The sequence below is a fragment of the Aethalodelphis obliquidens genome, unplaced genomic scaffold (genome assembly GCF_003676395.1).
Source record: "Aethalodelphis obliquidens isolate GAN/ISIS:26980383/991018 unplaced genomic scaffold, ASM367639v1 scaffold136, whole genome shotgun sequence".
Lineage (NCBI taxonomy): Eukaryota > Metazoa > Chordata > Mammalia > Artiodactyla > Delphinidae > Aethalodelphis > Aethalodelphis obliquidens.
Genome location: NW_020838080.1, coordinates 606,286 through 629,844, shown reverse-complemented (window position 1 = coordinate 629,844; position 23,559 = coordinate 606,286). Strand labels below are relative to the sequence as shown.

Here is a 23,559-nt window from a genome sequence, read left to right as displayed (position 1 = left end):
GCGACCTAGGTTTTACACGCATACTTTTATAGGTCTATCTATCCTCCTGTCTGCGCCTGTGGTTCCAAATCTGCTAAATGAAGGCAATCAACCAGCGCGGCCCAGCTCAGCCCTGTTGCATCAGCGGCTCTAGCACGCTCCGCAGCCCGCTCGGTCCCAGGCGCGCGAGGCCCCCACCCTGCATGGCCGGAAGGAGCGGGGCGGGGCCTCCAGGCTAGGCGCTGGGTCCGAGCGCGCTGGGGGAGGGGAGCGCGGAGCCGACAGTTTCAGGGCAAAAAGCAAAAGGCGGGCGCAGGGCTGCCTTCCGAGGTTCTCTTTGCTTGCAGTTCCTCCCGCTTTGCTGATTTGGGAGTCGCGACCTCCGGCACAGGTGGGTTCCGCCCTGTGGATCGGCGAAGGGGTGTTCTGGGTGGGTGCGATGGGTAGGTTTGCCCAGCCTCTGGCTTTCAGGCCTGGCGCAGTGAGAGGCGGCTGCTCGGCCTCGGGGCGTTGGTACTCACCTTTATTTACCCTGGTAGAGGAGAAGGCCACTTGTGCCTTGCCGCAGGGCTCTCGTCACGGTTTGTGCCAGCTGCGCGAAACACAGCCCGCCCGGAGATCAGCGCGGGGTCAGCTGGGCCTAGTGCTTGGGAAGAGCTGGAAGAGCTGGAGCAACCTTGCGCTGGGACTGACGCCCAGAGTACATTGTCTCAAACTCGATCGGACTTCCCCGTCCTGGGCCTGTCATTGACTGTGTCTAGCTTTCGGCGAGTCCCTACCCTCTCCCTGCTTCACTTTGCTGGGCAGTGCAGTGGAAGGTGGAACTCGGCTGTCTGCAAGAGCTTGCAGCACTGACTTTCTTTCTTGGTAATGTTTTCTGCCCAGATCTTACCCTTTCTCTGCCCCTCCTGAGCAGGAAACCTAGCAAGAGTCAGGAGTAGCGGGGCAGGGCATTGGGGAAGCTAGGCAAGGCAGCTCTTTCTCTGTTCTGAAAACAACTCTGCAAAGCCTATTTAGGCTTACTTACTTTACTGACTGCCCTGAAAACTGGAAACAACATTCATTCAATGCCTTGGTTGAATGTTGACTCAAGAATGCTCTTCTGAATGCCTTACCATTGGGAGAGATGATTGTCCAACCCTTATGGGTTGAATGAGCATAGTGCACTGCCTGACGGAAGTCTAATCATAAATGACTTGCGGACTTAACTGCATACTCAAGCACTGAGAGACAAACTTGAGCTCCCATGTGTGGGAGTACTTCCATATTCCCTTCCCATACAGCAGTCTTTTAGGGTGGCCTCTTAGCTTGGTATTGCACTTTCAGGAAACACTGTAGTAAAAATTACACTTTATTTTACATTAACTTAACTATAAAGGCAAAGAATTAGAAACACTATGGAAGGACATTGTGCTGTCATTCTGATTCTTCCTCATTAAGGAACTGGTGATAATGATAACGGCAACCATATATTATGCAAAACGCTGCAATCTTCACAACCGTGAGAGGTAAATGTGCTTATGTATAACGATACTTAACGAGGTTATACTTCATCTCATAACCAGTATGATGAAGGGAATTTTCAATTTGTCGGTTGAGTCTGGGGGCGTCTTTTGCGTGTCCCACCTCATCCTCTGTTTCTGGGAAGGGTGGACTGGGAGGGATCACTTCCTGGTTTTGGTATCTATATCAGGAATCACAAGCGGTTCTGTATCTCTGCTTGTCAACCCTGGGAACAGCAGTAAAACATCCAAATTGATCACTCACTGTCTGCAGTGTTTCTGGCAGCTGTGTTTTCTGCCTGCCAGGATGGGGGGTGAGTGGAGCGGTGGGCCCTGGATTAATAAACCCCCTCGGATGGGAAACGTCTCTTTCTGCTTGGAGCCAAAGTGAACATAGACTCACCAGTTGGGCACCATTGTGACCCTCTTTCGACAACACCAAACGTCCCTCATGCTTATATGGGCTGTACATGTACCTGCCATTGCCCACATGTAAAGAATTTACAGGGTGAGAGGCTCTGGGCAAAACCTGGTCTCTGCCGCCGCTGCAGGGTTTAGGCAAGGAGTGGCCACCGGTATGAATGTGAGTGTTCTTCAAGGTGTGGGACCTGTTGATTTCCCAAGTGGTCAATAGAGTGAGAGGGGAATTCTGATAGACATCTGCTGAGCTGACCTGGTGGGTGAGTATAGGACTGGCTGTTTGGCAGGACCTGGTGGATGCGTTGGCCATATTTTTACTCTGTTCATTCATTCTTTCACTCCAAAGACAATCAATGAATGCTTACTCTGTGCCAGGATGCTGATCCACTCACTGAGATTAGCAGCACAGGAGGACAGTAAGTTTGAGAGGACAACAGGGATTCAACTTGAAGCATGTTAAGTCTGAGGCATCCTCACTCTTCCCCATTCCCAATATCTAATCAGTACAAAACCTTGTCACTTCTGCATCCTGAATATTTTTTTAAACCCATCCACTTCTCTTTGCCCCCACTGCTACTCAGAATTTCAACCCAGCAACATTCTTTTTCTGTTAATTTTTAAAATTTTTATTGTAGAAGACCCAAATCCCTGCTTGACCCTCAGCCCTCATGGGAAAACCACCATAACCACGGCAACAACGACAACATCAACAACATACAACAGCCCAATGAGCTCTGTATGACCCCTAATAAGTTGTGTCAACTGACACAAACTTTATTTTCTCTACTTCCCAAAGTGTTTTTAAAATTTTGTATCGAGATATAATTTACACACCATAAATTTGACTCATTTTACGTGTACATTCAGGGATTTTTAGTAAATTTATCGAGTGGTGCAACCATCACTATAATCCAATATTAGATATTTCCATCACCTCAATGGCACCTCTCTCTTGCCCATGCGCACTTAGTCCCCATTACCACCCCAGCCCCTGGGAACCACTAATCTGCTGCTTGTCTCTATGGATTTGCCTATTCTGGACATTTCGTATAAGTGGAATCACGCAGTATGCAGTCTTTTGTGACTTGCTTCTTTTACTTAGTGTGACGTTTTCAAGTTTCATCCGTGTTGTAGTGTGAATCAGTACTTCATTACTTTTGATGGCCGAATAATGGTATATACTATATGTATATACCACCTTTTGTTTAGGGACATGTGGGTTATTTCCACCTTTTGGCTATTGTGAATAAGGCTGGTATCTGGCTATTGTGAATAAGGCTGGTGTGGACATTTACGCACAAGATTTTGGATGCACATATGTTTTCGATTCTCTTGGGTAGGTACCTAGGAGTGCAAGTGCTGGCTTATGTAGTAACTGTATGTCTCATCTTTTGCCAAAGTATTTTCCAAAGGGGCTGCACCATTTTATATTGATTACATTTACATGCACCACCAGCAGTGTATAAAAGTTCTAATTTCTCCACATCCTCACCAATGTTTGTTATTTTTCCTTTTAAAAAATTTATAGCTGCCCTTGTGGGTGTGAAGTAATACCTCATTTGGAATTTGATTTGCATTTCCCTAATCGTAATGATATTGAACATCTTTTCATCTGTTTCTTGTCCATTTGTATATGTTTTTTGGAGAAAAGTCTATTAAATATTTTGCCCATTTTTCAATAAGGTTTTTTCCCTTCCTATTATTGAGATGTAACAATTCTTTATATGTTTAAGATACAAATCCTTTATCAGGTATATGATTTGAAAATATTTTTTCCAGTCTGTGACTTATCTTTTCATTTTTTAATTGTGTCTTTTGAAAGACAAAGGTTTTGAATTTTTATTAAGTTCAATTTATCATTTTTCTTTTGTAAATTCTACTTTTTGGTTAAGAACACTTTGCTTAATCCAAGGTCATGAAGATTTTCTCCTATATTTTCTTCTGCAAGTTTTATAGTTTTATCTTACATTTATGTCTAATCCATTTTGACTTTTTTTTTAATTGAAGTATAATTGACCTACAACACTATGTTACTTCCAGGTGTACAGTATGGTGATTTGATATTTCTATACATTACAAAATGATCACCATGATAAATCTAGTTACCACCTATCACCATACAAAGATATTTTAATGTTACTTACTATATTCCCTATGTGTACATTAAATCCACACAATTCATTTATTTTGTAACTAGAAGTTTGTACCTCTTAATCTCTCTTACCTGTTTCTCTCATCCGCCCTTACCTCTCTCCTCTCTGGCAACCACCAGTTTGTTCTCTGTGTCTATGAGCCTGTTTCTGTTTTGTTAGGTTTATTCATTTGTTTTGTTTTTTAGATTCCACATAGAACTGAAATCACATGGTATTTCTCTTTCTCTGTTTGACTTATTTCACTCAGCATAATAACCTCTAGGTCCATCCATGTTGTTGAAAAAGGCAAGATTTCATTCTTTTTTTATGCCTGAACATTATTCCTGTGTGTGTGTGTGTGTGTGTGTGTGTGTGTGTGTGTGTATGTGTGTGTATGTATGTGTGTATACCACATCTCTTTATGCATTCATCTATCAATGAACACTTAGGTTGCTTACATATCTTGGCTATTGTAAGCAATGCTGCATTGAACACAGGGGCGCACATATCTTTTCAAATTAGTACTTTCGCTTTTTAGGGTATATACCCAGAAGTGAAATTGCTAGATCATATGGTAGTTCTATTTTTAATTTTTAAAGGAACCTCCATACTGTTTTCCAGAGTGACTGCACCAATTTACATTCCCACCAGCAGTGCACAAGTGTTCCCTTTTCTCCACATCCTAACCAACACTTGTTATTTGTTGTGTTTTTAATAGTAGCCATTATGACAGATGTGAGGTGGTATCTCTTTGTGGTTTTGATTTGCATTTACCCTCCTCCACAGGGATTAGACCTACATCATGGCCCAACAGCTGTCCCAGTCTTTTCAGACTCTGTCTCCATTTTCTTTCACATATGTTTCCCCTGATAAACCACTTGTACATCTCTTCCTGTCATGGCATCTCCTTCTCAGAGGACCCGAACTAATTCAGTTGTCAACGTTACAAATTGGGGGATTTCTTATATAATATGCATTTCTGGCTCCTCTCAAATCTGGCAGCATTCGGACTGTCTGGCAATAATTAGCTAGAGCTGAGTGGTGGCTAGGATTTTTGGACAGATCAGGCATTCTTCAGTTCACTGCTCTCACCACAGTCCCCTATTGTCTCTTATACTTCCCCTATTTATGTTACTTGCCTAGCCTCTGTGGACATTTAATTTTGAGGCCCTGATGTAAAGGAGCATTCTTTTAACTCATGTAATCCAATATATTATTGCACTAGTTAAACACAGACACAGATATGACAGATAATCTCAGCTTAGAGCTTTCGTATTGGCCTACTTTACATCAGATATCTTCATGAATAATTCCCTTTTTGTTCAAATGTCATTTTGCTCAATAAAGTCTACCGTGATCACCCTGTTTAAATGTCCTACTACCTCCAGCACATCCCTTTATCCTGCCATATAGCTTTTATTGCCTTCTAATATACTATATAATTTACTCATTTATTATGTTTATCTTTGTCTGCCTCCTTCCACTAGAGGATAAGCTCCATGAAAGCAGACATTTTTGTCTGTTTTGTTCACTGATAAATTCCAAGTGCCTAAAATAGTTCCTGGCACATAGTTGACACCGAATAAATATTTGTTAAATGAATTGTGCAGGAAGAATGAGAGGGAGAATATGGTAGGCAAAGGAAACAACATATGTGAAGGCCCTGAGGCAGTGGGCAAGATAGATGGGGCCAATTATGTGAAGCCATTGTAAAGAGATGACTCAATCCTTCTGTCTGCCCTCAAGGAGCTTTCAGCAAATGGGAAGAGAAAAATAATTAAACAGGCAATTATTATATATGTTGTAAGTGCACTAATAAGGGTATGCACAAAGAGCTGTGAAAACACTGGGTAGGCAGCTACTAACTCTTCCTAGGGGAGTTAGGAAGATTTTACAAAGGTGACATTTGAGCTAGGTCTCAGGCAGGAGAGTGACATGATGAAAGTGTTTTAAGAAGATTAATCTGGCAATGGTATGGAAAATGGATTGGAATATGGATGGAATGGAGGCAAGGAAACCATCTAGTCTATGGCAGTAGTCCAGGTATGAGGTGATGAAGGCACCTATAGGAATGGAAAGAGAAGGACAAATCTGAGAGACATTTGGAAGGAAAAATTGACAGGAGCTAAATGGACTCTTGGCTTTAAGCCTTTTAGGGGGTAATGCTTCTTCCTTAGTAATAACCATGAAAAGATTCAGATTGACCTATTATGTAATTGCTTATTCTGACTAGAATTTCTAGCTATGGCTGTTCTCCAAAAGTTTCTGTTATTATGATTGATACTTGTTGGACTTTAATTTACATTAAGATGGCTTTAGACTTTAAAGGTTGGGAAGCTCTCAAAAACATCATTTTGACTATGAAACAGCAAATTATTCTATTAAAGGAGAAATGAGGGAAGCTATGGGGTTGCAAGGGAAGTTTTACAATGACCTAATAGTTGCTATTTTTTTGAGAATAATATATAAAAGATGGAAAAGAAGGATGAATATAACAGGTGGCACTTGCCTAAAGGATTAGTATTTGGAAGGATAAGCCCCCAAATTACCTCAGGCTTGTATAAATACATATTTGCAAAGACAACAAGAACAATTTTAACTGCGTTCTCAGAAAGAAAAAGTACATGTGTCCTGGGATGGATAAGTTATAACTTGATATCGTTAAACTGTCCTCAATGATCAAAAGAATTAAGGAGAATAAGGACAGGTACTTTAACACTGGATTTATATAAGTATATTACCACTTCTAACAAAGGAAAGGGAGGAAGAGTTTTCAGTCTACTAATCAATAAGCTAAATATGTCCTGGGTTAGCTTCTAGAACAGATTTTCAAGTAAGTGAGTACTTAGAAAATTACACAGTGTTATCAACAAACAAAGACGTTCCACACAAATCTAATTTTTATTTCTGATTATTAGAGATATTTATGGAAATAAGACAGATATAACATGTACATTGAATGAATGAATGAGTGAAACTTCAGCAAGATTTTAACAAGTCTTTTATGATACCCTTGTGAACAAGAATTATGAATCCATGTTGATGGGTTATATAATTAATACAATTATGTATTAATTAGTTAAATTACCATACTAAAAGAGTGCTGATAGCAGACCATAAGCAAAGGAAGAGTTTTAGATGGCCTGTTGCAAACCCTACCTTTGGCTTGACATCATCAATATTTTTATAACTTACTTGACTGAAGATTTAGAGCAGACATCTTACCAGATTTAAAGAGGTTATGAACCTAGAAGAAAAGTAATTCAATCCAATGTCCACAAACATTTATGAAATTCTCCTAAGTACTAGGAACCGTGCTAGATGTTAGCGTACAAAAATGAATGACCCAGAGGTCTTCACATTGAGATGTGTCCAAGTATTACTGGTGGGAAAGACATAAAAACATATAATTTCAACAAAATATATTGAGAAGGAAAACAGAGGCATAAACAGACTATAATGAGAGAACAAAAGAAAGCTACTAGTTCATTCTGTGACTTTAAGGAAGAATTCTTAGATGATATCTCCACTGATTCTTGAAAGATGTATAAAAGACAGAGTAGGAACGGCTTCCAGTTTGAGGGAACAAAAAGCATGAACATGAGTTTCTCCGAATTAGGAAAGTATAGTGGGTCTGGGAAGCTATAAACAATGAAGTACAAGGAGGTAAATAACAGGAAGTGAGGCTGAGAGGTAGCTCACGATCAGGTAATGGGAGGCATTACATAACATGATAAGTAAATTGGACTTTACCCTGAAGGCCCTAGGGATCCATTCAAAAAGAATGACATACTAATATATTTTTTTAATTCACTATTCCTACAGTGTGCAAAATGATTTGAAGGGAGGGCAAATGTATGTATGGATAGATCAGTTGGGAGGCTTTTGCAGTCTTCGAGTGAGAAATAATGGTGGGCCTGGACTGGGATGGTAGCAAATAGAGATATAATGCAGTGGGTTGGCACTTATAACAATGCCTGGCACCTAGTAAATATCTGATATATTTGTAATAGGAGTCCTAGGAGAGGAGAGAGAGAATGGTACAGAAACAATATTTGAAGAGATGATAACTAAGAGTTTTCCAAAAGTAACAAAGTATTGTGTTATTTTGCTATTGCTGCATACCAAGTTACCACAAACTTAGTACTTAAACAAACATCCATTTATTATCTCATAGTTCTGTATGTCAGAAGACCAGGCATGGCATTACTGGGTTCTCTGGTCAGTGTATTAAAGGCTGAAATTGGTGTGTTGGGTAGGCTGTATTCTTTTCTGGAGGCTTTGGCTAAGAATTCACATCCACCCTCATTCAGATTGTTGGCTGAATTCAGTTCCATGTGGCTGTAGGACTGAGGTTGCTGTTTCCTTGCTGCATATCAGCCACATAGTCCTCTCCATCTTCAAAGCCAATAGAGAATCTCTTTGACAGCAGATTCCTCTGCTGCTTCAAGTCTCTTTCACCAGAAAGATCCCTGTCCCTTTTAAGGGATTGCTGGATTAGGTCAGACCAACCAAAGATCATGTCCCTTTCTTAATGTCAGTTGTGCCATATACATAACCTAATCATGCATGAAGTCACAGATTTAAAAAGTGCTATAACTCAGAGCAGAATAAAGAAAACCTCATCTAGATGTATTTTAATAAAGACTGATAAAAAATAAAGAAAAAGAAACAATCTTAAAAGCAGTTAGAGAAAAAAGATGTATTACCTTACAAGGAGTAGCAATTAGATTGGCTTTAACTTCTCGACAGAAACAATGTGAACATAATGGAACAATGTCTTCAAAATGCTGGAGAAACTAACTGCCAATCAAAAATTCTATATCCAATGAAAATAGCCTTCAAAATGAAAGTAAGACAGATGCTTTCAGATGGTCCCAACTTACGAAACCTTCCACCAAACACCAAAGGAAATATTTAGGATCTTTAAGCTGAAGTAAAATGATCCCAAATGAAAGCTTGGAGATATAAAATGGATGCAATGGAGAGGTTAAATATGTGGGTAGATCTGAATGTCCCTGTGGGATGTATGTGTGTGTGTTTGTGTGTGTGTATAATTAAAATACACAACAGCAGTTGAAGAAGGAAGATAGAGTTAATATAAATTCTTTAATTTGCATTATAATTTTAAAAATCAAAGATATGTGTTATAATCCCTAGAATAACTGTTTTTAAAAAAACAGTAAAAGAATGTATAACTAACAAGTAAACAAAGGAGGAAATGGAATGATACAAATTACCTAATCAGGGTAAAACAAAGCAAGAGAGAAAGGAAACAAAACAGGTAAGACAAATAGAAAGCAAATATTTGACTTCACACATTAATTAAATGACAAATCATGAGGTTAAAAAACAAAATCTAACTACATATATGCTGTTTATAAGAGACAAAAGGGTGGAATAAATATACACCACAAACACTACCCCCCCAAAGAAACCTGATTTAGATATGATAATATAAAATAAGACTTTATGGCAGGTTTCTTTACTAGACATAAGACATATTTTGTGATGATAAGAGAGGCCATCCACCAAGAAGATAACATTATTGTTCTAATTTGTGTGCAGCCCAAATACACAAAGCAAAACTTGACAGATGTCCAGTAAATAAATGCAGTCATAATCAGAGATATTAATACATATCCCTCAATAACTAACAGGTCATGAGACAAATAAAACCAGTAAGTATATAGAACAGTTGAACAATAATGTTAACAAACAACCTAATTGACAGACACATACAGATGACCTTATGTAACAACTACAGAATATATATTCTTTTCTGCACACAGAAAAATAGATGATATGCTAGGCCATACAGCAACAAATTACAGTTGCACTGAGGGGTTATTTTGCCACAATGAAATAGAGTTAGAAAACAATAATAAAAATAGAAAATCCCTCTAAAATATGTTTACTTTTAAATAACCTGTAGGTCAAATTTTAAAAATCACAATGGAAATTAGAAAATATGTTAATTGGCTGAAAAATGAAAATATTGCATAGCAAAACTCATGGTGGGGGAGAGGTGAATAGTCAGAGCACAGAGGATTTTTAAGACAATGAAAATACTCTGTGTGTCATTATAAAGGACACATGTCATTATACATTTGCCCAAACCCATAGAATGTAGAACACCCAGCGTGAAAGCTAATATAAATTATGGACTTTGGGTGATAATGATGTGTTGATGTAGGTTCATCACTTGTAACAAATGTATCACTCTGTGGTGGAGGATATTGATAATGGTGGGGATTATGCATGTGTAGGGGCAGGAGGTGTATGAGAAATCTCTATATCTTTCCCTCAATTTTGCTGTGAACCTAAACCTGCTCTAAAAAAAACTTGCTTAAAAAACTGTACAGTGGGTAAAAGATCTTTGAACAGACACTTGACCAAGGAAGATATATAGGTGGCAATTAAGAATATGAAAATATGCACATCATTCATAATTAGGGAGATGCAAATTAAAACAACAATGAGATATTACTGCACACCTATTAGTTGCTAAATCTATTAATGGCTAAATCCAAAAAGCTGACAATACCAAGTTCTAGCAAGGATGCAGAAGAATGGGAGCTCTCATTCATTGCTGGTGGAATGCAAAATAGTACAGCTACTTTGGATGACAGTTTCAGATTCTAGTAATGTTAAGTAAAACATCAGTAGCACTCTTTGGCATTTACCAAGTGATCCGAAAACTATGTTCACCAAAAAAAAAAAAAATGTATTTCTGTATGTATGTGTGACAGTTGTGGAGATTTCAGCTGTATGTGATCTTGAGGTTGGTTCTCCGAACTGTTGATTGTTGATGAGTTTCCTTGAAGGAATGGGAATGGCAAATAATGAGGGAAGGAGGCTTTGACTTTTTATTTTATATATTTCTCAGTTGTTTAGATTATTTTTTTCTTTTTACAGTGAGGAAGTGGTTTTTTCTTCTAGTTTTATTGAGATATAATTGACATACAGCACTATATAAGTTTAAGGTGTACAACATGATGATTTGTCTTACATCATGAAATGATTACCACAATAAGTTTAGTGAACATCCACCATCTCAATAGATACAAAATTAAAAAAAAGGAAAAAGAATTTTTTCCTTATGATGAGAACTCTTAGGATTTACTCTCTTAACACCTTTAGTGTATAACATTCAATAGTGTTAATTATATTTATCATGTTGTACATTACATCCCTAGTATTTATTTATCGTATAACTGGAATTTTGTACCTTTTGATCATGTTCATCCAATTCCCTCTCCCTCCACTCCCCGCCTCTGGTCTGATCTCTTTTTCTATGAATTTATTTGTTTGTTTGTGTTTGCTTTTGAAGTATAATTGACCTACAACACTGTGTTAGTTCCTGTTACACAGCATAGTGATTTGATATTTCTATACATTTTAAAATGATCACCCGGATAACTCTACTTACCATCTGTCACCATACAAAGATATTACATAGCTATAACTATATTCCCCACACTGTACATTTCATACCGGTGACTCATTTATTTTGCAACTGGATATTTGTACCTCTTAATCTCCCTAATCTATTTCTTTCCTCCCTCCACTGCTCTCCCTTCTGGCAAACACCTGTTTGTTTTCTGTATCTATGACTCTGTTTCTGTTTTATTATGTTTGTTAATTTGTTTTGGTTTTTAGATTCCACATATAAGTGAGATCATATACAATTTGTCTTTCTCTGTCTTATGTATTTTACTTAGCATAATACCCTCTAGGTCTATCTATGTTTTCACAAATGGCAAGATTTCATTCTTTTTTATGGCTGACTAATATTCCAGTCTGTCTGTGTGTGGGGGGGTGTAACATCTTCTTTTTCCACTCATATATTGATGGGATCTAGGGTGCTTCCATATCATGACTACTGTAAATAATGCTGCAGTGAACATAGGGGTGCATATATCTTTTCAGTTTAGTGTTTTCATTTTCTTCATATAAATACCCAGGAGTGGAATTGCTGGATCACATGGTAGTTCAGTTTTTTATTTTTTGAGGAAACTTTATACTGTTTTCTATAGTGGCTGCACCAATTTACGTTCCCACCAACAGTGCACGAGGGTTCCTTTTTCTCCACATCCTCACCAACACTTGTTATTTGTTAGCTTTTTGATAATAGCCATACTGACAGGTGTGAAGTAGTATTTCATTGTGGTTTTTGACTTGCATTTTCTTGATGATTAGTGATATTGAGCATCTTTTCATGTGCCTGTTGGTCATCTGTATGTCTTCTTTGGGAAAATGTCTATTCAGGTCCTCTGCCCATTTTTTTTGTTTTGTTTTTGTTTTTGTTTTTGTTTTGTGGTATGCGGGCCTCTCACTGTTGTGGCCTCTCCCGTTGCAGAGCACAGGCTCCGGACGTGCAGGCTCAGCGGCCATGGCTCACAGGCCCAGCCGCTCCGCAGCATGTGTGATCTTCCCAGACCGGGGCACAAACCCGTGTCCCCTGCATTCGCAGGCGGAGTCTCAACCACTGCGCCACCAGGGAAGTCCTCTGCCCATTTTTAATTGGGTTATTTGCTTTTTTTAATGTTGAATTTATGAATTATTTCTATATTTTGGATATTAACCAGATATATCATTTACAAAGATCTTTTCCCATTCAAAAGGCAAATTTTTCATTTTGCTGATAGCTTCCTTTGCTGTACAATAGCTTTTTAGTTTGATGTAATCCCATTTGTTTATTTTTGCTTTTGTTTCCCTTGCCTAGGGAGACATATCCAAAAAACTATTACTAAGACAAATGTAAAAGCGCATACTGCCTATGTTTTCTTCTAGAAGTTTTCTGGTTTCAGGTCTTACATTTAAGTCTTTAATCCATTTTGAATTTATTTTTGTGAATGGTGTGAGAAAGTAGTCCACTTTTGATTCTTTTGCATGTAGCTGTCCAGGTTTTCCAACATCATTTATTGAAGAGGCTGTCTTTTACCCATTGTATATTCTTGCCTACTTTGTTGTAGATTACTTGCCCATATAAGTGTGGGTTTATTTCTGAGTTCTCTATTCTGTTGCATTGATCTATGTGTCTGTTTTTGTGTCAGTACCATACTGTTTTGATTACCATAGTATTATAGTATAGTTTGAAATCGGGGGCATAATACCTCCAGCTTTATTCTTCTTTCTCAAGATTGTTTTGGCTATTTGGGTTTTTTTGTGTTTCCATAAAATTTTATAATTACTTTTTCTAGTTCTATGAAAAATACCACTGATGTTTCGATAGGGATTGCATTGAGTCGCTAGATTGCCTTAGATAGTATGGTCATTTAAACAATATTAATGCTTCCAAACCAAGAACACAGTATATCTTTCCATCTATTTGTGTCATCTTCAATTTCTTTCATTGGTTTCTCATAGTTTTCTGAGTACATGTCTTTTACATTTTGGTTACATTTATTCCTAGGTATCTTATTCCTTTTGATGTGATTGTGAATGGGATTACTTTCTTAATTTCTCTTTCTGATAGTTCATTGTTAGTGTATAGAGGTGCAATAGATTTCTCTATATTAATTTCATATCCTGCAACTTTACCAAATTAATTGATGAGTTCTAGTAGTTGTTTGGTGGCATCTTTAGGATCTTCATGTGTAATATCACCACATCTGAAAACAGTGACAGTTTTACTTCATTCTTTCCAATTTGTATTCCATTATTTTATTTTCTTGTCTGAGTGGTCTGGCTAGAACTTCCAATACTATATTGAGTAGAAGTGATGAGAGTGGGCATCCTTGTCTTATTCCTGATTTTAGAGGAAATGGTGTCAGCTTTTCACCATTGAGTGTGATGTTAGCTGTGGGCTTGTCATATATGGCCTTTATTATGTTGAGGTTTGTTCCCTCTGTACCCACTTTGTTGAGAGTTTTTATCATAAATGGATGTTGAATTTTGTCAAAAGCTTTTTCTTCATCTACTGAAATGATCATATGATTTTTTTTTCTCTTCAATTTGTTAATGTGGTGTATCACACTGATTAATTTGTGGCTACTGAACCATCTTTGTATCCCTGGAATGAATCCCATTTGGTCATGGTGTATGATCCTTTTAATGTATTTTTGAATTTGGTTTGCTAATATTTTGTTGAGGAATTTGCATATATGTTCATCAGTGATATTGGCCTGTAATTTTCTCTTTTTTTTTGGATAACTTTGGTTTGGTATCAGGGTGATGCTGGCCTGGTAGAATGAGTTTGGAAGCTATTCCTTCCTCTGCAGTTTTGGGGAATAATTTGAGAAGGATAGGTGTTAACTCTTCTCTAAATGTTTGGTTGAATTTACCTGTGAAGGTATCTGATCCTAGACCTTTGTTTGTTGGGAGCTGTTTTCATTCCTGATTTAATGTCATTACTGGTCATTGGTCTGTTCATATTTTCTGTTTCTTCCTGATTCAGTCTTCAGATATTGTACATTTCTAGGAATTTTTCCATTTCTTCTCTTTTGTCCATTTTATTGGTGTATAACTTTTTGTGGTAATCTCTTATGATCCTTTCTGTTTCTCTGGTGTTGGTTCTAACTTGTGTTTTATTACTGATTTTACTTATTTGGGCCTTCTTTTCTTCTTGATGAGTCTGGCTAAAGGTTTATCAATTTTGTTTATCTTTTTAAGAACCAGTTCCTAGTTTCGTTGATCTTTTCTATTGTAGTTTAGTCTCTATTTCATTCATTTCTTTTCTGATCTTTATGATTTCTTTTCTACCAACTTTGGGTTTTGTTTGCTCTCCTTTTTCTTGTTCCATTACATGTAAGATTAGGTTGTTTGAAATTTTTCCTGTTTCCTGAGGTAGGTTTGAATCACTATAAACGTCCCTCTTAGAAATTTTTTTCCTGTATCCCATAGATTTTGGACCACTGTATTTTCATTTTCATATTCATATTTTTTGATGTCCTCTTTGATTTCTTCAGTGACCCTTGGTTGTTTACTACAGTGTTGTTTGTTCTCCATGTGTTTTGTGTTTTTTACAGTTTTGTTTCTTGTAGTTGATTGCTAGTCTCATAGCATTGTGTTTGCAAAAGATGCTCAATGTGATTTCAATCTTCTTAAATTTACTGAGATTTATTCTGTGGCTTAGCATGTGATCTATCCTGGAGAATATTCCATGTTACTCGAAAAGAATGTGTATTCTGGGACTTTTGGATGGAATGTTCTATATACACTATTAAGGCCATCTAGTCTAATGTGTCATTTAGGGCCAGTGTTTCTTACTGATTATCTGTCTGGATGATCTGTCTCTTGCTGTAAGTAGGGTGTTAAAGTCCCCTACTATTATAGTGTTACTGTCAGTTTCTCCCTTTATGTTTGTTAATATTGCTTTATGTATTTAGGTGCTCCTATGTTGGGTGCATTTATATTTAAAATTGTTATATCTTTTTGTTGGATTGATCCCTTTATCATTATGTAATGTCCATCTTTATCTCTTGTTACAGTCTTTATTTTAAAGTCTATTTTATCTAATATAAAAATCGCTACCCCAGCTTTCTTTTCATTTCTGTTTACACGAAATACCTTTTTTCCATCCCTTTACTTTCAGTCTGTCTGTGTCTTTAGATCTGAAGTTAGTATCTTGTAAGCAGCATAAATAGGGGTCTTGTTTTTGTATCTATCCAGCCACTCTGTCTTTTGATTGGAACATTTAGTTCATTTACCTTTAAAGTAATTATTGTTGGGACTTCCCTGGTGCTCCAGTGATTTAAGACTCTGTGCTTCCAATGCAGGGGGTGTGGGTTCAATCCCTGGTCAGGGAACTAAGATCCCGCATGCTGTGTGGCCAAAAAATAAAAATAAATAAATACATAAATAAATACTTAATTATTGTTAGGTATGTACTTATTGCTATTTTGTTAATTGTTTTGGGATTGTCTTTTTTTTTTTTTTTTTTTTTGCGGTACGCAGGCCTCTCATCGTTGTGGCCACTCCCGTTGCAGAGCACAGGCTCCAGAAGCGCAGGCTCAGTGGCCATGGCTCACGGGCCCAGCCGCTCCGCGGCATGTGGGATCCTCCCGGACCGGGGCGCGAACCCGTGTCCCCTGCTTCGGCAGGCGAACTCTCAACCACTGCGCCACCAGGGAAGCCCCTGTCTTTTTTTAATTGTTGTTCCTTTCTTCTTTTGCTCTCTCCCCTTGTGATTTGATGACTATCTTTAGCATTATATTTGGATTCCTTTCTCTTCTCTGTGTGTGTGTGTATATATTATAGTTTTTTGATGTGTATTTACCATGGGATTTATATATAGCAAATTATATATATATATATGTAATTATTTTAAGTTACTGATCTCTTTAGTTTGAATGCATTTTAACAACCCTGCATTTTTACCCTCCTCCCCCAATGTTTACTGTTTGACATCTTATTTTGCATCTTTCTGTTTTATGTATCCCTTAACTATCCATTGTGGTTATAGATGATTTTACTACTCTAGTCTTTTAACCTTCCTACTAGCTTAATAAGTGGTTAATTTTTCTACCATGACTGTATATATTTGCCTTTACCAATGAGATTTTTCCTTTCATAATTTTCATATTTCTGGTGGTGGCCTTTTCTTTTCCACTTAGAGAAGTACCTTTAACATTTCTTGTAAAGCTGTTTTGATGGTGCTGAACCCTCTTAGCTTTTGCTTGTGTGTAACACTTGATCTCTCCATCAAAACTGAATGAGAGCCTTGATGCGTAGAGTATTCCTGGTTGAAGTTTTTTCCCTCTCATCACTGTAAATATATTGTGCCACTTCCTTCTAGCCTGCAGAGTTTCTGCTGAAAAGTCAGTTGATAACTTTATGGGAATTCCCTTGTATGTAACTTTTTGCTTTACCCTTGCTGCTCTTAATATTCCCACTTTATCTTTAATTTTTGCCATTTTAATTACAGTGTGTCTTGGTGTGTTCCTCTTTGGGTTGATCCTGTTTGTGACTCTCTGTGCTTCCTGGACATGGATGTCTGTTTCCTTTCCCAGGTTAGGGAATTTTTAAGCTATTATGTCTTCCAATATGTTTTCTGCCCCTTTCTCTCTTCTCCTTTTGGGACCCATTAGTACACTTGATGTTATTCCAGAGGTCTCTTAAACTGTCTTCATTTTTTTTAATTCTTTTTTCTTTTTTCAGCTTAAGTAATTTCCACTACTCTGTCTTCCAGTTAGCTGATCTGATCCTCTGTATCATGTAATCTATTGTCGATTCCTTCTAGTATGCTTTTTAATATCAGTTATTGCATTCTTCAGCTTTGCTTGGTTCCTCTTTATATTGTCTAACTCTTTGTTAAAGTTCTCACTGTGCTTGTCCAGTCTTCTCCCAAGTTCTTTGAGCATCTTTATGATCGTGACCTGAACGCTTTATTGGGTAGATTGCTTATTTCCACTTAGTTCTTCTTCTGGGATTTTATCTTGTTCCTTCATTTGGAACATATTCCTCTATTGCCTCATTTTGCCTAATTTGCTATTTTTATTTCTGTGTATCTGGTAGGTTGTTACATTTCCCAGCTTTGGAGAAGTGGCTTTTTTTATGAGGCATCCTATGTGTCCGAGCAGTGCACTCCCCTCTGGTCACCAGAGTTATATGCCCTGGGGGTGCCCCCTGTGTGGGCTGTGTGGGCCCTTCTGTTGTGGGGGGCTGGCTACTATGAGTGGTCTGGTAGGTATGGCAGGCCCTGTCTGGCTGATTATCAGGCTCTGCCTTGTACAGAGGCTGCTGGCCACTGGAGATTGGGGCTGGGTCTCAAGAGGCCTGGCTGCAGAGCCCCAGGAAATCCCAGGGCTAGTGCTGGCCCACAGGTGGGCAGAGCCCAGTCAGTGTGGCTTGTTGCAGGGCCAGTTGTCCCAGATCAAGCATCAGCCTGCCAGTGCATGGGGCCAGTTCCTGACATGGCTGACTGTGGCATCTGATATTACAAAGCTGGTGTCAGCCCACTGTTGAGTGGGTCTGGATCCTGGGGCAGCTAGCTGAGGGGCCCATGGTGTCTTAAAGCTGGTGTCAGCCTCCTGATAGGCAGGATTGTGGCCCAGGGAGGTCCTGGAGCTGGTGTTAGCCTGTTGGTTAGTGGGGTTGTGGCCCTGGTGATCTTGGGCTTAGTGTTGCCTCACTGGTGGGCAGAATCAGGACCCGGACTCTAGTACTATACTAGTGCTAACAGGCTGGGGGTGGGACCAGGTCCTGGTGCTAATAATCTAGAGGGAGGATTCCACAATGTTCCTTGCCAGCACCAGTGTCCTCATGGTAGAATGAGCTCCCCAAATGGCTGCCACCAGTGTCTGTGTTCCCAGGGTGAGCTGCAGTGTCCTTCTGCCTCTTCAGGAAGCTCTCTCCAAGATCAGCAGGTGGGTCTGACCCAGGCTCCTTTGAAATTACTGCCTCTGCCCTGGGTCCTGGAGTGTGTGAGATTTTGTGTGTGCCCTTTAATGATGGAGTCTCTATTTCCTACAGCCTTCTGACTCTCCCAAAAGTAAGCCCCACTTGCCTTCAAAGCCAAGCGTTCTGGGGACTTGTCTTCCTGGTGCAGGACCACCAGGATAGGGAGCCTGATGTGGGGGCTCAGACCCCTCACTCCTTGGGTAGAACCTGTGCAATTGTAATTATCCTCCCACTTGTGGGTCACCCACTCAGGGGTATGGGTCTTGACTATACTGCATCTCAACTTTTCCTACCCATCTCATTGTGGTTTCTCCTTTATATCTTTAGTTGTGGAATGTCTTTTCAGCTAGTGTTTAGGTCATTCTCATATTACAGAGATAGCTGCTCTGTAAATAGTCGTAATTTTGGTGTGCCCCTGGGAGGAGATGAGTTCAGGGTCCTTCTACTCCAGCATCTTCTACAATGAGCAAATTTTATTTTGTAAGTAAATAGAAAACAATGAAGCACTTCTACAAAGAACACTGATCATATGGAGTCCTCCCAGTTTTCCTAGGCATAGTTAACCACTTTCTCCTTTGCACTTTTTCACTGTACTCTGTGTTTAAAACTACTATAGATAGTAGTAGTTGTCTTTCTTCCATACTAGATGATTATGAGATTCTTGAATGGTGGCTGGGATTGATTATTTATATTTGTATTCCTAGTACTTAAGAAAGTACCCTATTTACACATGCTTGGTAATATTTGTCAAGTGAAATAATGAAGAAATGAATGAATACACTTGCTTAAGAATGTTTTTTTTTGTGGGGAGTAAGGCATTGTAAATGGAGAAGAGTATTTGATTAACAATTAAGCATTAGACTAAGGGTTGGAAATTTTTTTCTCTGAAGGGCCAGATAGCAAATATTGTAGACTTTGCAGGCCACATATGGTCTTGGTCCAATGTTATTGTTTTTATTTACAGTCCTTTAAAATGTAAAACCTGTATGTGGCCATATGAAAATAGGCATGGGCCATAGTTTGCCAGCCTCTGTCTTAGACTTTAACTCTCAATTTCCTAACCTATTTCAGAACCCTCCCTAATTCATCAGCAAATTCTATTATGTCTCTAGCTATGGCCTTTGTGTATGAAACCAATCAGTCCATTTATTAGCTTACACCACACACTTAACATGTATACATCCACTCAAAATAAGCATTTTTAGCGGGTTTAGTGACCTTAAGGGGTTATTGAGAAGGTTCATGTCAAGCAGCATACAGCTTTTCTGCAGTGGCATGGGTTTCTCCATCTTTTCCCACAGGATGAATTAATTCCTTTTAAGATCTTATGCAAATGAAGTTATTTTATTAATATTTCTGAAAACATGACACTTAGGGTATCACCAACTCCAAGCAAGTTTATCAAGGTACTTTTGCCAATAGATATAGTTTATCCCTAATAATAACCACAATAATAATGATGATTAGAATGATAGCATATCATATATAGGACATATATAGGACTTACTATGTGACAACAAAGTTCTAAGTACTTTAGTCCTCACACTAAACCCATGGGATAAGTATTATTGTCATCCTCGTTTTACAAAACAGGAAACAGAGACACTGAGAGTTTATGAAACTTGCCCACAATCACACATAATCAGTGGAAAAGAAAGTTTCAAGGAGTCAGGATGAGGGTGATTAATAGTGTCACAGTGGAGAGTCCCAGAATGATAAGCCCTAAAAAGCAATCCTTCCATATGTGGTTGAAAGGTTAAAATTAGTGATTTTCTAAAGAACCACTTCAGTTAGATAGTGGGGTGGAAGCAAGATTGCAATGCATAATATGAGTGGCTGGTGAGAAGATAGAAGTAATGGTTATCAACCACTTATCCTTAGCTGTTCAGAATTTCTCCTTTAATGCTATGGTTGAGATAATAAAATCTGTTCTTTTACATAGCTAGATATGTAGTATCCTACAGCCTTATAAACATTGTTTTATATTGTTACTAACACTCTCATTGTCAAATTTTCTAGGATGTGGTGCCGCAGGTTGTCCCATCTACAAAGCAGGCTCCAGGACCTGCTGAGGGGACGAGTCACATGTTGGGCCCTTCAACAGCCCAACTTCAAAAGCTTATTTCCATTAGCCATCCATTGGCACCATACAGCCTCCAAGTCTCTGAATTGTGTTTGGCAGCAACACGAAGATCATTTTGGTAAGATGTGTAGAGGCAGATACTTTATTTTTAATTGTGACAGAAAACCAAAATTTAATATCGTAACCATTTTAAGTGTACACTTCAGTAGTGCAAAGTATATTTACATTGTTGTGCAACGACAGATACTTTTCATGTGGACTGAAAGTACTTTCTGTGGAGTTGCGAAGACTTCTAACCATTTATTTCCAGGATTATTTTACAGGTTGCAAGAAAGACAAAACTAATATAGGGTAATAGGAAAATCTCATCCCAGCTAGGGAAAGGGAGGTCTGCTATGCCCCAGCCCCACTCTATCTCCCTGTCTCATCTAAGAAAAAATAAAGAAAGAAGAAAAAAAGCCTCAGTGTACAAGGGAGAGAGTTTCAGAGACATAGACTGGAAATTCTATAGCCAGGGAAAGTATTGGGTGGCATAGGGGAAAAAAGCTTTACCCTAGCACTGCTGTGACAAATTACCATAAACTAATTGGCACAAACAACAGAAATTTATTCTTTCACAGTTCTAGAAGCAGGAAGTCTGAAATCAAGATGTTGGCAGGGCCATGTCCTCTCTGAAGACTCTAGGAGAGAACTCTTCCTTCCCTCTTCTGGGTTCTGGTGGTTGCCAACAATCCTTGGTGTTATTTGGCAACATCACTACACTCTCTGCCTCCATCATCTTCCCTGTGTCTCTTCTGTGACTTCAAATTTCTCTCTCCTTATAAGGGGACCATTTGTTGGATTTAGGGCCCATGCTAATCCAGTATGACTTCATTTTATCTAGATTATCTTCCAAGACCCTATTTCCAAATAACGTCTCATTCACATGTACTAGAAGTTAAGACTTCAGCATATCTTTTTGAGGAATGCAGTTCAATTCACAACACCCTGGAAAGGGACAAAAACAACCATGAAGGCCACACTCCCAAAACATAGGCCCACTATGCACTCCAAAGACTTAGACTTAATTCAAAGATTAGAGAATTCCCCTCCCCCCCACTACAACCAACTAATAAGCCTCCAGTTAAAATAGCAGTGGATTACAGCTGCAAAAGACAGACTATCTCTGAGGTGAAGCACAAAAAGAAGGGCCAAGACCAAGAGGGGGGATAAAAACAAGATTACTAGAGAAATTTAAAGCCTCTGGTACCCATAGAGAAGTAAATGTCAAACATAGCCCAACTCTTGGCCAGATTGATATAGTCACCCATAAATTCCTATTTACCTCAGTATCTACTGCTCTATACATGTCTGGCTGTCAACTACAGGAACAAAATTACAAAACATGCTAAAAGGCAAGAAATAACACAAGTTGAAGAGACAAAACACCATCAGAACTAGACTCACATATGACACAGGTGTTGAAATTTCCAGTCAGGAAATTTAAAATAACTATGGTTAATATCTTAAGGATTCTAATGGAAAAGGTAGACAAAATGAAAGACCAGATAGATAATGTCAGCAGGGTGATGGAAAATATAAGAAAGAATCAAAAGGAAATCAAAAGCACAGTAACAGAAATGAGGAATGACTTTGATGGGCTCATAAGATACAACAAGGGATAGAATCAGTGAATATAAAGATAGATCAATAAAAATTACCCAGACTGAAATGCACAGAGAAAATGAGAGTGGAAACAAACAAACAAAAAAAGAGTATTCAGGAAGTGTTGAACAATATCAAAAGTTGTAACATATACATGAATGGAATACCAGAAAGAAAAGAAAGAAAGAACTAAGCAGAAGAAATATTTGAAGAAATAATTTTTGAAAGCTTTCCACAATAAGTGACAGACACCAAACCACATATCCAAGAAGCTTAGAGAAGCTTAGTATCCATTTTTAACCGCCCCCCCCACAAAACCCCACACTTAGGCAAAAGAGCAAAAACAAATCTTGAAGGCAGTCAGAGGGGAGAAAAACACTTCACTTACACAGAAACAGAGGAATTACAGCAGAGTTCTCATGAGAAACTGTACAAGCAAGAACACGATGGCATGATAATTTTAAAGTATTAAAAGGAGAAAAAACTGCCAACCTGGGATTCTATATCCAGCAATGCTTCAAAAGTGAGAGAGAAATAGACTTTCTCATATAACTTCTCAAAATATTGTAAAGGAATTTCTTCTGGCAGAACAAAAATGATATAGGTCACGAACTTGGGTCTACATTAAAAAATGAAGAGTGTTTTAAATGAATGAAGATAAAATATAAACTTTTCTCCTTAATTGCACTAAATTTTAATTATTTAAATAGTAATAGCAGTGTATTTGGTGTTCATAGCACATATAAAAGTGAAACAAATGACAACAATGTGACAGAGGATAGGAGGGAGAAATTAGGAATATTCTATTATAAGGTAAATCAAAAGAACTGACAATACCAAGTTCTACCAAGGATGAATAGGAATCAGAGCTCTTTTTCATTGCTATTGGCATGCAAAATAGTACAGCCACTTTGGATGACACTTTTAGAGTTATCTAAAGGTGGACTTAGACTATTTAAAATGTACATTGTAAACATTAGGAAAACTACTAAAAAAGTTTTAAAAAATAGTATAAATAATAAGTCAAGAAATGAGATAAAATGGAATCATAAAAAATACCCAAGGAAGGGCTTCCCTGGTGGCACAGTGGTTGAGAGTCTGTCTGCCGATGCAGGGGACACGGGTTCGTGCCCCGGTCCGAGAAGATCCCACGTGCCACGGAGCGGCTGGGCCCGTGAGCCATGGCTGCTGGGCCTGCGCGTCCGGAGCCTGTGCTCCGCAACGGGAGAGGCCACAACAGTGAGAGGCCCGCATACCGCAAAAAAAAAAAAAAAAAAAAAAAAACCCAAGGAAATTCAGAGAAGGTAGAAAAAGAGGAAAAAAGAAACAAGGAGTAAATACAACAAATAGAAAACAGCAAGAAGGTAGATTTAGAGTCAGCTACATCAGTAATCTCTTCAAATATAAATTGCCTAACCACACCAGTCAAAATGCAAAGATTGTCAAAATGGAT

The 23,559-nt window shown here is 38.4% G+C and overlaps 1 protein-coding gene across 4 annotated transcripts in view; it reads left to right on the top strand.

Annotated features, from left to right (window-relative positions):
- The first annotated feature begins 202 nt into the window (after positions 1–202).
- Positions 203–23,559, top strand: part of TMLHE (trimethyllysine hydroxylase, epsilon) — a 68,274-nt gene continuing 44,917 nt past the window's right edge. For 3 of the 4 annotated variants that reach the window (XM_027099661.1, XM_027099662.1, XM_027099663.1), the window contains exons 1-2: positions 203–370; positions 20,399–20,580. In XM_027099661.1, coding sequence (XP_026955462.1) covers positions 20,400–20,580 — 181 coding nt within the window. In that variant the 5' untranslated portion in view covers positions 203–370; position 20,399. The remainder of the gene's footprint in view (positions 371–20,398; positions 20,581–23,559) is intronic. The other variant, XM_027099664.1, reaches the window with a different exon arrangement.